Raw genomic sequence first — 15,098 nt, 5'->3', positions numbered from 1 at the left:
ATTAAGCCATGTATAAAGCTAGATTTCCATGTCTTTTCTGATTATAAAGCAGGTCTACGTTCTATATTAATAATATGAAAGTATCAAAGCGCTTCAGTCCACAGAGAAATGCACACACGCCTGTCAGAAAATGAGCCTTAAAACGAGCTGTCAGGATTTTTGTAACTTTGTGATGTCACAACAAAGCAGTCACTGTCCTCAGCCATACCCCACCCGGACCCACTATCCAACCTTGCAGGATTTAGTTTCTCCGAGTGTTTACCTGAAATCTGTTTTATTTTAATTCAAATCACTCAGAAAAATGTCAGCCACTCAGAAGAGAGGCTCAGAGCCTCTTCTCTTCTGATTGGCTCACTGACCTGTTCTTACTAGAGCAACAGAGACAAGCCTTAGAGAGAAGATGTAAAAGTAGATGGAGTGGTTTTTGTTATTAACACCACAAATATATTTCTTATGGATCAACACTTCAAATAAAAACACAGGAAAAATGTAATATGGGACCTTTAAAACTCTGTAGGCTAGAAAAATTAGTCATTTCGATCTACAAAGTGTAATTTACCGCCAAATGATTCATATCCTCAACCACGCTGCCTTCAATTTTTATTCATTCATATTCATTCAAACTTAATTTTAAGAGCTAAAAATTCTGACCAGCCTTTATGCAGGCAAGCAGGACTAATCTGGATAAAATGTTGACAGACTGTGTGTGTTCAGTGTGTCTGTATCATAATATCCCACTGACCTTCTCTCTGATGGCACTGTGACCTGGCACTGCAGGACATTCACCATGGCAACGGCACCCAGCAGGCCTTCTACAGTGACCCCAACGTCCTCTACATCTCTCTCCATCGGTACGATAATGGAAACTTCTTTCCTGGCAGTGGAGCTCCTGAAGAGGTACACACACACACCACACACACACACACACACACACCAACACACACATACACCACACACCACACACAAAGTAGAAGTGAGGAATTCAGGAATAGTTGAACCAGAGTCGTCTCACTTTCTGATGTATTAACTACAACACTAGTGTTCCTGTCATCATTGTGCACCACTGGAGACATCTACACCGTAGCTGTATGGTGCATTTTTCCCCAGGGTATCAGTAAAGTCTTATATTAGAAAAAAAACACTGGAATGTGTGAATACACAGTGGACATGAGACTGAAATTCATTAAAAACCTGAGCAGTGGTGACCTTACCGTCAGTGTGTTTAAAATGTGTATCTACAGGAATGCTTAGATTCAGCATGTCTTACTAACCAAAAACGCACTGCGTGTAATCCTTTATTGCCTGACAAATGCATTTCCTCCTCATCAAACATTATTAAAAACAGATTTTTTAAAACATGGATTCTCTAAATCGACTATGAGTTCTTTCCTCCTTTTACTGGTGCATTGCTCCATTTCTTGGGCGTTCCACCACCAACTGTCGAGTAGTGAAACAGTGTGAAAATGTGCTTTGAGTGCTGCTTCCCCTTCTCCCGTTGATAATCCTCCTCTGCATCACGTTTCACCTATTTGTCTTTGTGTGTTTCTTCTTCTTTGTTCACACAAGTGTGCATCCTTCCTGTATGTGTAAACATCCAACAGCTCAGCTTGGCTGCTGACTTCATCTGTGTCTTTTCTCATGAAGCAGAAAGATCCTCTAGAAAACAAAACTACCTTTGGAGAGAAAAAAAAAAAAGATTTAAATTTAAACATCTAAATTCAACATAAATGCTGGCTGTACATTCATATTCCTGTTTTTCATAAACAGATTAAGATGTTGTCTTGTATTTTGGCTCAATTCTGCTTTTCTGCTTAATGCTTAAATGCTTGCCATGTACTGGACTGGACCAGATGAGCTTGTATTTTATTGGTTTTAGTGCAAAGTCTCCTGCACCCTGTTTACAACCATCTACTTGTATTGGATAAAAAACAGGATCAGGAGGAATTTATTGTAGAGAGTGTGTACTGCAGTGCTCATTAGGAACGAACACTTTCAACTGACTTAATTAATTAATTAATTATTAAGTAATATTAAAAGTCTTCAAAAGTAAAAACTAGGGCGTCGTGTAGCGTAGTGGTTTAAGCAGGCGCCCCATGTGTAGAGGCTACAGTCCTCGCTTGCAGTCGGCCCCGGTTCGCGAATCCCGCATCGGACGGCCTTCACTGCATGTCATTTCCCCCTCTCTCTGCCTCCCCGTTTCCTGTCACTCTCCACTGTTGCTGTCCATTAAAGGCATAAAAGCCCAAAAAAATATACTTTAAAAAGTAAAAACTAATTCATGTGCTTATTTCCAATAATTAATAATTTATTAAGCTTTTTGACATTGAATTAAGTGATGTGGCTGCTGTGATGTCACATGTGCGCCATCTAGTGACTTGATCTGTCACTGCATGCTACCATTAACCAACTAATACAACCAAAGTCTAAGTAAAAATATTGGTGTTTGTTTCATATTTTCCATATTTTCCATTACATTTATTATTATTATTATATTTATATTTATGGCCAACTTGCACACGCGCACACACACACACACACACACACACACACACACACACACACACATACGCACAAGAATAATTACAATTATGTCATCTCTCTGTGTCCCTCTGTGCAGGTGGGATCAGGTGCCGGTGTTGGTTTTAATGTGAACATAGCTTGGACCGGAGGAGTGGAGCCCCCTATGGGTGATGTGGAGTACCTTACTGCCTTTAGGTAAACATTATTATTAATATGATAGTTATTATTATCAAATGGTGACACTATTACCAAGTGTGTGTGTACCTCATCAATAAAGACACAAATAGACATGCTGTGCTCCAAGCAGTGCAGACTGAGGTACATATTGGACTTTTGTATTTCTGATTTTTTTGTTTGGTTCGTTTTCTTTCTGCTTGTGTAACCTCAGCATCATTGAAAATGATGGTCATCTCTCAATGTAAAATAGTAAAAAATAGAGAATCTGCAGGAATAATCTCTGTGCACTTGATTGGTACCTTCGGTGCTTTGACTGTTTATGGAGAATAAATATTGTGTACAAAGTTTTCCCTGTGGTCAAAGTTAGGAGCTCTGTGTTAAGTATGAAAACACCTTAAGGAAGCAACATGTTTTCAAATGTCGACTCTGTGTGTGTGTGTGTGTGTGTGTGTGTGTGTGTGTGTGTGTGTGTGTGTGTGTGTGTGTGTGTGTTGTGTGTGTGTGTGTGTGTGTGTGTGTGTGTAGGAGCGTGGTGATGCCCATCGCCCAGCAGTTCAGCCCAGATGTGGTCCTGGTGTCTGCAGGCTTTGATGCAGTTGAGGGTCATCAGTCTCCTCTGGGAGGCTACAATGTCTCTGCCAAGTGTGAGTACCATGCTGGTTACCGTGGTGACCAGACAGGGGAACTTTCTAATTGCAGTTTCAATTACATGATTGTGAATAAGGTTGTAATTATTGTTTCTTTAACTGTGACTGGTGTGTCTCTGTGTGTGTGTGTGTGTGTGTGTATGTGTGTGTGTGTGTGTGTGTGTGTGTGTGTGTGTGTGTGTGTGTGTGTGTGTGAGTGCGTGTGTGTGCGTGTGTGTGTGTGTGTGTGTGTGGACAGGCTTTGGTCAGCTAACGCAGCTGCTGATGGGACTGGCAGGTGGGCGGGTTGTTATGGCGCTGGAGGGCGGTCATGACCTCACTGCCATCTGTGACGCATCAGAGGCCTGTGTCTCTGCGCTTCTGGGAGACGCGGTGAGACGCGGAGTCACATTATCATCGATAATTATTCATGTTTTAATTTCACACAAACTATTCACACTTTCAAACCTGAGGTGTCATCCACCATCCCAAAGAACAATATGGAAGTATAACATGACCAGAAACACAAGTGGTGATTTGAAGTGACATGAAGCGCTTTCATAACTGCCCAGTGCAACATTAGGAAATATCCATTTGAATTTTAAAGGAATAGTTCAACATTTTGGGAAATATTTTTCTTTTCCTTACCACTCTTCACTTCTTAGAGCTGAAGACGGGGTGTGGTTAGCTTAGCTTAGCATAAAGCTAAAGAAGCAGGGTGAAACACCTACTCTTTTTAAAGTGTAAAAATTGTTCACTAGTTGATACTTTGCATGTGATTTCTTTTATCTGTACATACACTGATATATGAAATTCATAGTTTGTGGTTTTATGGTGGTGGCTATGTGCTAGAACAGTTTCTCAGCAGACAAGTGCAGGATGCTGTTACTGTGCACAGCATCCTATTTATGAGGAGGTCATGTGACCTGACACCACCACATCCACTGCAGATGTCGTGTCAAAAAGATGATCTGGTGCAATGTTATGGTCAAACAGATAGCATAAACTCTGAGAGCGAGAGAGAACTGATACCTAACTTATCAGTGTGATGATGCATGATATTAAGTTATTAATAGTCCATCTGTAATTGTATGTTAAGTCTTTGAACTATTCCTTCAAACACAGCAGATGAAAAAAGCTGGCAAAGAAGCCAGCAGTCAGTGATATACAGGGTGATAAATGTGTTTGTGGGAGATGTATTTGAATCTGTTTATTTCATACATTTCTGTTAACACACTCTCTCTGTCTCTCTCAGTGTGACTCTGTATTTCAGTGGCCTCAGGAGAAGCCATGTCCAAAAGCCTGCGCCTCACTGGAGAGAGTAATAGAGATCCAGAGTAAGACACACACACACACACACACACACACACACACACACACACACACACACACACACACACACACAGAGTAAATATGTACAGTAAGGTGTGCAGCATGTCTCCATCCTCAGTCCATGTGTATGTCTCTCTCTGTCCCTCCAGGTAAACACTGGTCTTGTCTCCAGAGTTTGTCTCAGACAAGCGGCCACTCGTTATTGGATTGCCCCCTTGGTGCTAAGGGCCAATCGGAGAAGGACGAGGCAGACACAGTCAGCGCCATGGCCTCCCTGAGTGTTGATGTTGAGCAGCCGGGCTCTGTTCCTGACAACTCAGAAACCAGCAGGTCAGCAGAGCAACTGTGGTGACTTTCTGATAACATTACCAGAATTACATTACATCACATCATCATAACATTATGAAGCAGACTAAGCAGAGATCCACTGAGTATAAAAGTGCAGTACAAGCCCACAAGCAGTAAGTTGTGCTAGTGCTACCAACGTTAGCATTAAGAGCTAGAAAAAGAAACGGTGTGAGTTCAGCATCAGCTGTCTCCAGCGATGGCAAGCAACGCCAATGTTAACTCTTTTCTTCATCATGTCTTTTCTTCTACTGAAGTTAGCATGCTAACCAACTAACCAGTCTCGTCAAAGAAAAAACTTACAAATAGCCACTTTAAACAGACTGTATCCTTTTAGGGTAATTTTGCAAAATTTGATAAGTGCTCTTAAATGTGATGTTTGATTTTGAACTGCCCACAGGTCCACAGAGGAGCCAATGGAAGAAGAGCCTGTATTGTAGGAGGAACTTAAACAAGAAGCACACAAAAAACTCCACATTCACCTCCTTCTAGCACCTCCTCTTCCTCTTCCTTTTCTTCTTCCTCCATGGAGTTGGTGTCGGTGCACGCACACAAGGCGGAACTGTGCCGTTGAGGAGAGCTCCGATTTGCCTGAGGAGAACATTATCGAGGCAGGAGAAGGACAGGCTGTGAAAAACTTTTGACACGTCTATTTTCTAGTGGTTCATCAGCCCAAGGAGGAGCAGACGACTTGTTAGCATCTCCATGGAAACCAGAGGAGGGGAGCGTCAGCAAGGATACACCTCTTGTAACCTATATACTGTATACCACCTGTACACAGCACCACTGAATTACTCCCCTCCACCCTTCAATCATTCTTTTGTCTTTTTATTTCATCCCAACTCCTCTGTTTCCAGTGAGGGACGATGACTTTGGAAAACCTGCATCTGAATCCCAACAAAATGTCAGACTCCCAAGCGGACGACTTGTCTTCTTGCGAGTCTGTCGGTGCGCCGGAGAGACGGGCTGAGCGAACAAGGGGGTGGAGGAGGAATAACCGATTTTTAAATGAGCAAAGGAGGAGGAGGAACTAGGTGCCTTTTTATGTCCACAAAAACAAAACCATCAAACCAGAAACCACAGAACACCACCGCCGCAGCACCTCAGCAAAACCAACCAGCCAATCAGGACTGAAGAAACACACACACACACACACACACACACACACACACACACACACACACACACAAATACTGCTGTTGTTTCAGTCTGTCAGTTCATTTTTGGGTCTTTGTTTCTTCATCTGGATGCCTTAATTTGTTCTTATCTCACTATTTAGCAACCTTGAGAGAGACAGGGAGAGAGAATCATGAGAGTTGATATAATTATTATTCAGAAATGTATTAAATCTGTATTCTCTTTCAAACCTGACAACATTCATGTCAGGTATTCCCAATGGACTTTGATTTTTTTTTTTTGAGGGAAGAAAAGCCTCCAAAGCCATCATTACACACTAGAAATATCCAGTAAAAATCTCAATTGAATATTAATAGTAATATCAATAATAATATTCAATCAGACTTTTATGGAATCTGGTGAACGTGTCTCAGGATCAGCTCTGTTTCAGCAGTATTCAACATTTTACACATGTAATTAATTGAACTGTATCACCTCGCTGTCAGCACTCTCTCTCTCTTTCACTCGTTTTAGTTGAGAGTCATGTGACCAGAGCCCCGCCCCCTTCCTCTGTACAGGGAATTGTGGCACGTTTTTGAAACACCACAATGACCACCACGTCCCTTTTCTTTTTTTTTTTTTTAAATTGTAATATTACCTGTTTGGTGTAAATACTGTCCTGTCCTGTTGCCCACGGTTACATCACAGCAGACTCATTGTGGTCACTTTTCTATATCTGTACATACATATATGTATAAATTACAAAATACTTTCTCTTTTTGTATAAAAAAGCAAAAATAATATTATACACACACATATATACACACACAGACACACACAGACACACACATATATTTCATATTACATACATACTGTATACATACATATTACATACACACACACCTATATATATTTATGTAAACAGTGATTTATCCAATCAGATTGGATTTATGAATATATTCTATTTGAAGAGTTGATGTTTTAAAGGTTTAGCTGTTTGACAGGAAGGAAGCACTGATATCATTGGGCCGCCACCTGTTTGTTTTACAGATGTTGAGGATGGCTGGATGTTGTTGTTGTGGTGGTGGTTGTTGTTGTTGTTGCAGTTGTGGGAGGTGAATAGCGAACTCCAGTTCCTCGGGCAGGACCAGGCCGCGCTGCCCTCCACAAGCAAACAGCACAGGGGTCATTATGGTCAAAGGTCATGACTGAGTAAATAGGTTGGTCCAGTGATGGTGCATTTTTGTAGTCCAACAGGGAGTAAGCTCGCCCCTCCGTGGCTTATGATATTCATTAGCCCTAAACATTGTACCACATATCACGGTTCTGGATTGCTAGCTCCTGTAACTCGAGACACTTTAGTCACTGAGCAGCACATAGAACTTGAGAACAAGAATGTTTAAAATATGAACTCATTGGATGGTCGTCAGTATAAGATGGGAAGGCAACTCCTCCATTAAACTCAATACAACCATGTAAAATCAAAGATGGAGCAGGAAGTCACAGGGTGCTCAGAATGCAACCAGCGGCCTCAAGGTCCATGAAGGTCCAGGAAACTGTGAAAAGCTAACATTAGGCAATGTTAATTCCCTTGATGATGATGGTTATTAATTCAAAGCAGCTGTGATTGATATTTTTACAGTAACAATGCATCAAATGACAATTTTAAAGAATACGACAACCTGAAGAGGGTCGCTCACAGTGCTGAATCTGCAGTTAGCCATTAGCGTTAGTGGAGCATTTAGCAGCCAAAGAGGCAGAGACCAAAAACAAATCTGAAAGAGAGTGAATATTAGACATGCACTCATCATGTTGCTCCTTAACAGTCATACGTGTAAATAAGGAACTGTTTGTTAACAAGTTTGGCAGATCAACTTAAAAGGTGATATGTTATGATATATTATGTACATTGAGGCTATCTTTAAACACAGCAGCAGCAGTGAGTTGGATTAGAAAAAAGTTAACACTGCTTTTTATTCAGGATATACCACTCATTCATCATTTAGCCGACTCGAATTAAAAGGAATAGCTGTTTAAAGAATTGATTGATCATAAACACGATCATGTTGATAAAGATAGCCCTTAGTTAACAAACTAATATCAAACTAGGTTATTGATCATCTTCTCCCAATAAAAATTTAATGCGCTCAGATATGCACGACTGTACGAATGAGGAAATGTAGAGGCAGGAGGGGAGGAGACAAAGGGAAACTCAGGGTTCGTTGAAAAAAAACCTTCCAGCAAGCGGGTCAGTTCAGATTAAGTTGCCACGGTAACTGACTGGTATCTGGAATCCAGATACCAGCAAGTGTTCCTATGGAAAGCAAACAAAATAATAAGTCTTAGCTTTTTTCATCACAGGGGGCAACAAAATTTAGCTTTACTGGCCTCTTAACCCTAAGGAAACACATACAAGCGAGCTTGTTTGAAAAACCCCTTATATAAGCACAACACACAACAAGAATCTATGTGATTATATGTAAAATGCAAAACAAAGATCTGACTGCGGTTTTTTCTCTTTAATGGAGAAGTTGCTGAGAAGATTGCCCACCATCCGATGAATTCATAGTCTCAGCGCTCTTGCTATAACAGATCATCAGAGTATGCTGTTCCTGGATCAGGGCTGATGAACCACTCTGTGACTGAAATATCTGAGTTAGGAAAGATGGCAATACTGGACTGCATAATTGTTTTATATGTAATAATCCTCACACCAGCATTGCTTACACGAGGTCAAAAAAATAAATCAGTATTAATCATAAGTTAACAATAGGCTACTCTTTGAAAAATTGCTCTGGTGCCACTAACATAAACGTTAATGCTACACCCAACAATTTAAACAAAACCCATTTTGAAAAGCTACAGCTCAGTAGGTAAAATTGGGACAATGAAAACAGACTTTTCTAACAAATGTTTGAATTCCCTTACAAACCTCTTCAGTTAATCTGTCTTTATTAGAACCTGGAAGAGTTTTAAATGGTTTGTTCAATCTCACAAAAATATTTCAACTTTGTACCATGGCTCTAACATGCTAATGACAGTGGGTTAGCATTGTATATAGAAGGCTGTGTGACTAGGCACTGCTGACTTTTCAGTGGGTTTTGAGTGCCACCTCCAACCTCCAGCTTCCTTCTTCAGAGCATTTAGCTTTTATTTTATTTTCTTTAATTTTTTTGGTGGGCTACCTTAAAGCACAGTTTTTCACTTTTCACAATCTGACGAATTGCATCAGAGACTGGAGGTATAAGCAGGTTCTCTGCTCACTGAAGATGCCCAGTGGACACAAAGCCTCAGAAGAAGTGGACCACTAATTATCCACATCTACAGAAACACTACTGTGTGACGTCAGTAAGCTATCTCTACCGGACACAATCTTCAACCTCACTAAGCACCCATTTCCGAGGACCCCCTGCGGTGTAGCAGGTGTTGTAGCTGACACTGCTACCTCTGGGTCTCATCTGTTCAAAGCAATACAACAATGACAGGATGACAGCAACAGACAGGGAGAAAGAGAGACTACAATATGCGGCTTCATCGTTGTCATAGCAACACAGCAGACAGCATCACAACCTAAATCATCCATGGAGCTCTCTAGCTTTTAAACATGTGGTTGAGTGCTGCTTGAGTGTAATATCCGTCTGGTGGAATGGATGGACAGTAGTGATTGATCAGCAGATTGATTGATTGATTGATTGATTGATTGATTGATTGCTTGGGCTGTGTTTCCAAATGGTTCAGTGTAGTCTTTTTGTACTTTCATAAACACTAAGGCCAGTTTGTCCATTAAACCTGCAGCAGGGTTACAGACAACGGGTTGGTAAGAGAGAGGTCTAAGACAGGATGAAGGGAGCATTGCAGGGCGTTGACAGCTGAGTTCAAAACAAACAGCTGGTGGTGGGACGAGCAAGCAGCAACTACCGCAGCTGTCGAGCCTGTCAATTAAGCATTTAATGTACAACTTAAAAATGCCTTAATATTTCCCCAACAATTTATATTTTAATCACCACCACAAAGTAATGAATTTCGTTGTATTTTTAGATGAAAAATTAGGATTTTCCGTGTTACTTGGGCACCATCTAGTGGCCATTAGAGAAAGTGCGAATTCAAGGGTGAATTCTTGTTTATTAAGCTGTTACAGCTTCCCAGTTCAAATTAGACTACATACTCACCACAGCTGTGCACAGCTTTTGTATGCAATGAGGGATAATGGTTGATATTTTGTGGGCACTCCTTAGATTTGTAGCTTTTCTGAGTTTAAAGAGAAGCGACATCTACTTACGACATTTTGGAGGTTGAATTTTTGTGAAAGTATTTTTTGTGTATTTTCTAAATATTGCTGAAATGTTGAGGTGAGGTGGAAAAGATAGTCGACAAGGTTCAATAGAAACAGATTTAGTGACGATATACATGAATGTGACTCAGTCGTCCAAAACTAGTGGCAGACTAAAACTTCAGGTCTGTGTGAAGCGATGAGGAGTAACCTTCCTCACCTATCACATTTTCCTTTCATTTGTTTGAGGTTTGTATAGTGCTGCTTTAATAACATAATTTCATTATGCCTTTGTCCACAATGTTTTACTGGCTTCCTACTGGAGAATAAGTGCCACCAGATGTTAATATCAAACAGTAGCAGACGGATGGATGTGCATTAACCGATATTATCTGAAACCATCCAGTATTTCACAATAAGAAGCAAAGATTAAAGAGAAGTTAGAAAAAATACTTACTGTTTTGCAGATTTTTATTTTGCTAAGTTTTTATCATCTTTTCTGTCATCACCAACACTTAGATTGACCTTGTGACCTCTTGGGTAAAGCTGAGTCACCAAGCAGGCAAAGTGAGCTACTGCCCCAGTCTCTTAGGCCCTTGGATTCACATTGTCTCATAAAAATCAGTCTCCTGGAATTTTAAGTGATGCGTACAATTATCAAAATAAATGGAAAATATAGTAAAATGATTAAGTATTTCAATTTAGTTACAATTATATTGGAACCAGATTTAAATCACAATTGAAATAATGAAATAAAGGTCATTTGAGTGGCAGAAAATGGCTTCAGATAATATTACAGCAACAACAATCATAAAAACTATTAAAGGGTTTTACTGCACACAAAGTATCAACCATACAGCAAATACTATATGGTCAAAGAACAGAACAAACACAAGAAACAAATGGTAAATCCTTGTTAGATTGATGACTTCATGCACTGTCCGGGTGTGTGGAGGTGAGAACGTAGGTAAGATCTGAATTTTTTCCGAGCGCCTTCAAGTACTTTTGTCACTTTTCGTGTGCACAACCAAGTGCAACACAATAAATGCCTTTGAGGAAAGTTTGTCCAGAAGTGTGTACCCATCTAAACGATGAGTTACTTATAAACCTTCTGCTGTGCTCAACAACGTGGTAGGAATTAGTTCATTTCAAACATACCCAAACCTTTCATAGTAGTGATTTTGCTGTTTTCTGAGATTTCGGCATTATTTTGGTGAGTGCTACAAAAACAAGACTCAACCTGTGACAAATCAGAACGATCCTTTGAGTCATGGTGGTTGCTGCTTGGTCTTGTACTGCTACCAGAGGATGCATGTAAGCACAGATTGTGGACTGAAGCTTTAAGAGGCTGTTTCAGTGCCCAGTTATGGTCGGTTTGTTCTGACACAAAGTTCAGAGGGGTCATCATGGGCCATGTGGGCTCTGGTCCTGAGTCCTACTGAAAGGAGGGGACACCTAGAAAACCATCTGCACCACTGGAGTCTCCATGTACATTTTAAACTCTAACCATACAATATGAATAGTGTTGACACAGTCTGATGGTTCGTGTTGTCAGGGCACCTCCCCAGTCCAGAGACTACACAGCTTTACTGTTGCTACCACCCACACTAAGGTGAAACGCACATTTTCACACACTCTCAGACTATTTTGCTACATGAGTTAATACTGTATATTTCTTGATATGTTTGATACTGTGGTGTAACTGTAGTGTCCTGCTGTGATTGGTTATGGGGGGTCGGGGTGGTTATTTTTGGACTCTTGAGTGGGACAGAGGAGGTTCAGTATCAGTGCGATCGTCACCTTCTCTCTGTTTTACCTCCCTCCGTTCTCGAGGGGAGACCTTTCTCTCGTCCAGATTGCGACTGAACAATTTGAAAACGCAGATTTTTGTTGGAACTGATCACAAGCACATTCCTGATTATTCTCTGTCCGTGCTGTCGTTTTATCCAGATTCTTTCCTGTTGCGACAAGACAACATGTGTTTAATTCTTTCTGACTCACATGTATATAAAAGTGCATATATGTGTACACATGTGCAATACACGCTATTCGAGCAATCTATTACTGTGACTATTATTGATGATTATACTTGTCCCTTTTTCGAACCTTTCAGTCCATTTTGTTTTCTTCTTGTCCTGATTTCCTGTTGATGAATTGTGTTGCAAGACCTTAAAAAGGGAAGGTGACTCTTGTGATTCTTCACACTCAGTTTCATTTCAGGGTTTGTGGACATTTTATTGAAGCCCTTTTTTATTAGTCTCACTGTAATGTTGTGACGTTGATCCTAATGATCTGTTTCTTTGTTGTTGTTTTTTTTAAGTGGGCCTGTTGTTAAACTTTGTCTGGAAACTCAATAAAGCAATTCACTGACTGTCTCACTCCCAGTAAATGCATAAGATAACTCTCTAGCTAGCAGACTGCTTGGTTAGTTTAGCAACTAGCAACAACAGTATTCCTTAAAGGTTTGAAGTTTGCAAACTCTACATTAATCTCATGCTACGACAGAATGAGTCGGCAATTTATTGTCTGCCTCATCAGTAAGAGATGTCACGTCTTCCAGCAATTCAACATGTTGTCTTATTTATTCATCAGAAAATTATCTTTAAAAATGCCAGAAAAACAGAGGAATGCGTTAATACAACAGCATCAAAGACAGATGCACATTTTGAACTTTCCAGAGAACAGTTTTAAACTGGACGCTGCTCAACTGAATCAGGACTAAAATCATAGGCAAAGATTTGCATATGGACAGTATGGACATTTGGGTGGACAGAATTGCCCCTACCAGTATTTGAGTGGTACCTAATGTCACCAGAAAAATGTCAATTCATGTTATTTAACCATGGTAGGTAGTGTTAACTAGCAAGCTAACCCTGGCCTCTGTCTTCTGTAGGCTAGCAGTCAGTTTGCTAGCAGGAGTAAACATAAAATGGTGGATATTTCAAAGTATGACTTTAATTTCTATCGAAAAATCCCACTATGATGTTTTTATGCATAACAATAATATGATGTTGTTATGCCTTACTATTACTACAACATTTTTTGACATTTTTATACTATGACATATTTTGCCTTAGTATACTTTAACATTTTTTGTTTTTGTTTTTATGCCTTACTATACTATGCCTTTTTTTTTCTTTTTTTTGGCCTTATTACACTATAACAATTCTGTGTGGATTTCTAACTTTTTTATGCCATATGACGTTTTTATGTGGCCAGGACACAACATGAATACCACATCTTACCCGAATCCCAAGTAGCCACAAAAACGAAGTATTAAATTTATCAACGTCTTTATTTTGAAAAATTAGCAAATTATAACTTCAGGGTGGACACAGGCCAAAATAACAAACAAAAGAAGTCTGCCTGAAAAAACATAAATTGCCTAAAGATAACCAAAACCAAAGTACATCAACTAAGCTCCCTGTCTAACAAAAAAAGGAAAAAATGTGTTCAGAACAGAAAAGGCAATCCACCCCTACTAGCTCTATCAAATAATGCATAAAGACATCTGGCGGAAGAAGTGGCTCTCCCTACTGTTTTTGACGTTTTCATGCCTTCCTATACTATGACTTTTTTGTCGTTTTTATGCCTTACTATACTATGACTTTTCATGCCTTACTATACTGTGACTTTTCATGCCTTACTATACTGTGACTTTTCATGCCTTACTATACTGTGACTTTTCATGCCTTACTATACTGTGACTTTTCATGCCTTACTATACTGTGACTTTTCATGCCTTACTATACTGTGACTTTTCATGCCTTACTATACTGTGACTTTTCATGCCTTACTATACTGTGACTTTTCATGCCTTACTATACTGTGACTTTTCATGCCTTACTATACTGTGACTTTTCATGCCTTACTATACTATGACTTTTCATGCCTTACTATACTATTACTATTTTTGACGTTTTAATGCCTAACTATACTATGACTTTTTTGATGTTTTTTTACTTAACTGTACAATGACTTTTCATGCCTTACTATACTATGACTTTTTTGACGTTTTTATGCCTTACTATACTATGACTTTTTTTGACTTTTTTTGCCTTACTGTACTATGACTTTTCATGCCTTACTATACAATGACTTTTTTTGATGATATTATGCCTTACTATACTATGACTTTTTTTGACGTTTTTATGCCTTACTATACTATGACTTATTTTTGACATTTTCAAGCCTACTATCCTATGACTTTTTTTGACGTTTTTATGCCTTACTATACTATGACTTTTTTTGACATTTTTATACCTTATTATACTATGGCTTTTTTGCCTTACTATACAATGANCTTACTATACTATGACTTTTTTTGACGTTTTTATGCCTTACTATACTATGACTTTTTTTGACGTTTTTATGCCTTACTATACTATGATTTTTTTTGACATTTTTATACCTTATTATACTATGGCATTTTTGCCTTACAATACAATGACTTTATTTGTCTTACTATACTATGCCTTTTTTTACGATTTAATGCCTTACTATACTATGACTTTTTTTTGACATTTTAATGCCTTACTATACTATGACTTTTCATGCCTTACTATACTATGACTTTTTTGACGTTTTTATGTCTTACTATACTATGACTTTTTTGACATTTTTGTGCCTTATTATACTATTACGTTTTTTGCCTTACTATACTATGACTTTTTTTGACGTTTTTATGCCTTACTATACTATGACTTTTTTGA

At 39.2% G+C, this 15,098-nt stretch overlaps 1 protein-coding gene across 1 annotated transcript in view; it reads left to right on the top strand.

The window, feature by feature from the left end:
- Positions 1 to 5,482, top strand: part of hdac5 (histone deacetylase 5) — a 32,104-nt gene extending 26,622 nt beyond the window's left edge. The window contains exons 25-30 of the mRNA XM_022747979.1: positions 2,618 to 2,715; positions 3,223 to 3,341; positions 3,583 to 3,755; positions 4,606 to 4,660; positions 4,805 to 4,985; positions 5,401 to 5,482. Of these exons, the coding sequence (XP_022603700.1) occupies positions 2,618 to 2,715; positions 3,223 to 3,341; positions 3,583 to 3,755; positions 4,606 to 4,660; positions 4,805 to 4,985; positions 5,401 to 5,440 (666 nt within the window). The 3' untranslated portion in view covers positions 5,441 to 5,482. The remainder of the gene's footprint in view (positions 1 to 2,617; positions 2,716 to 3,222; positions 3,342 to 3,582; positions 3,756 to 4,605; positions 4,661 to 4,804; positions 4,986 to 5,400) is intronic.
- Positions 5,483 to 15,098: the final 9,616 nt, after the last annotated feature.

Source organism: Seriola dumerili, unplaced genomic scaffold (genome assembly GCF_002260705.1).
Source record: "Seriola dumerili isolate Sdu_G_001 unplaced genomic scaffold, Sdu_1.0 BDQW01000113.1, whole genome shotgun sequence".
Lineage (NCBI taxonomy): Eukaryota > Metazoa > Chordata > Actinopteri > Carangiformes > Carangidae > Seriola > Seriola dumerili.
The sequence above is the reverse complement of the archived record's forward strand: the minus strand, read 5'-3'. Positions and strand labels throughout refer to the sequence as shown.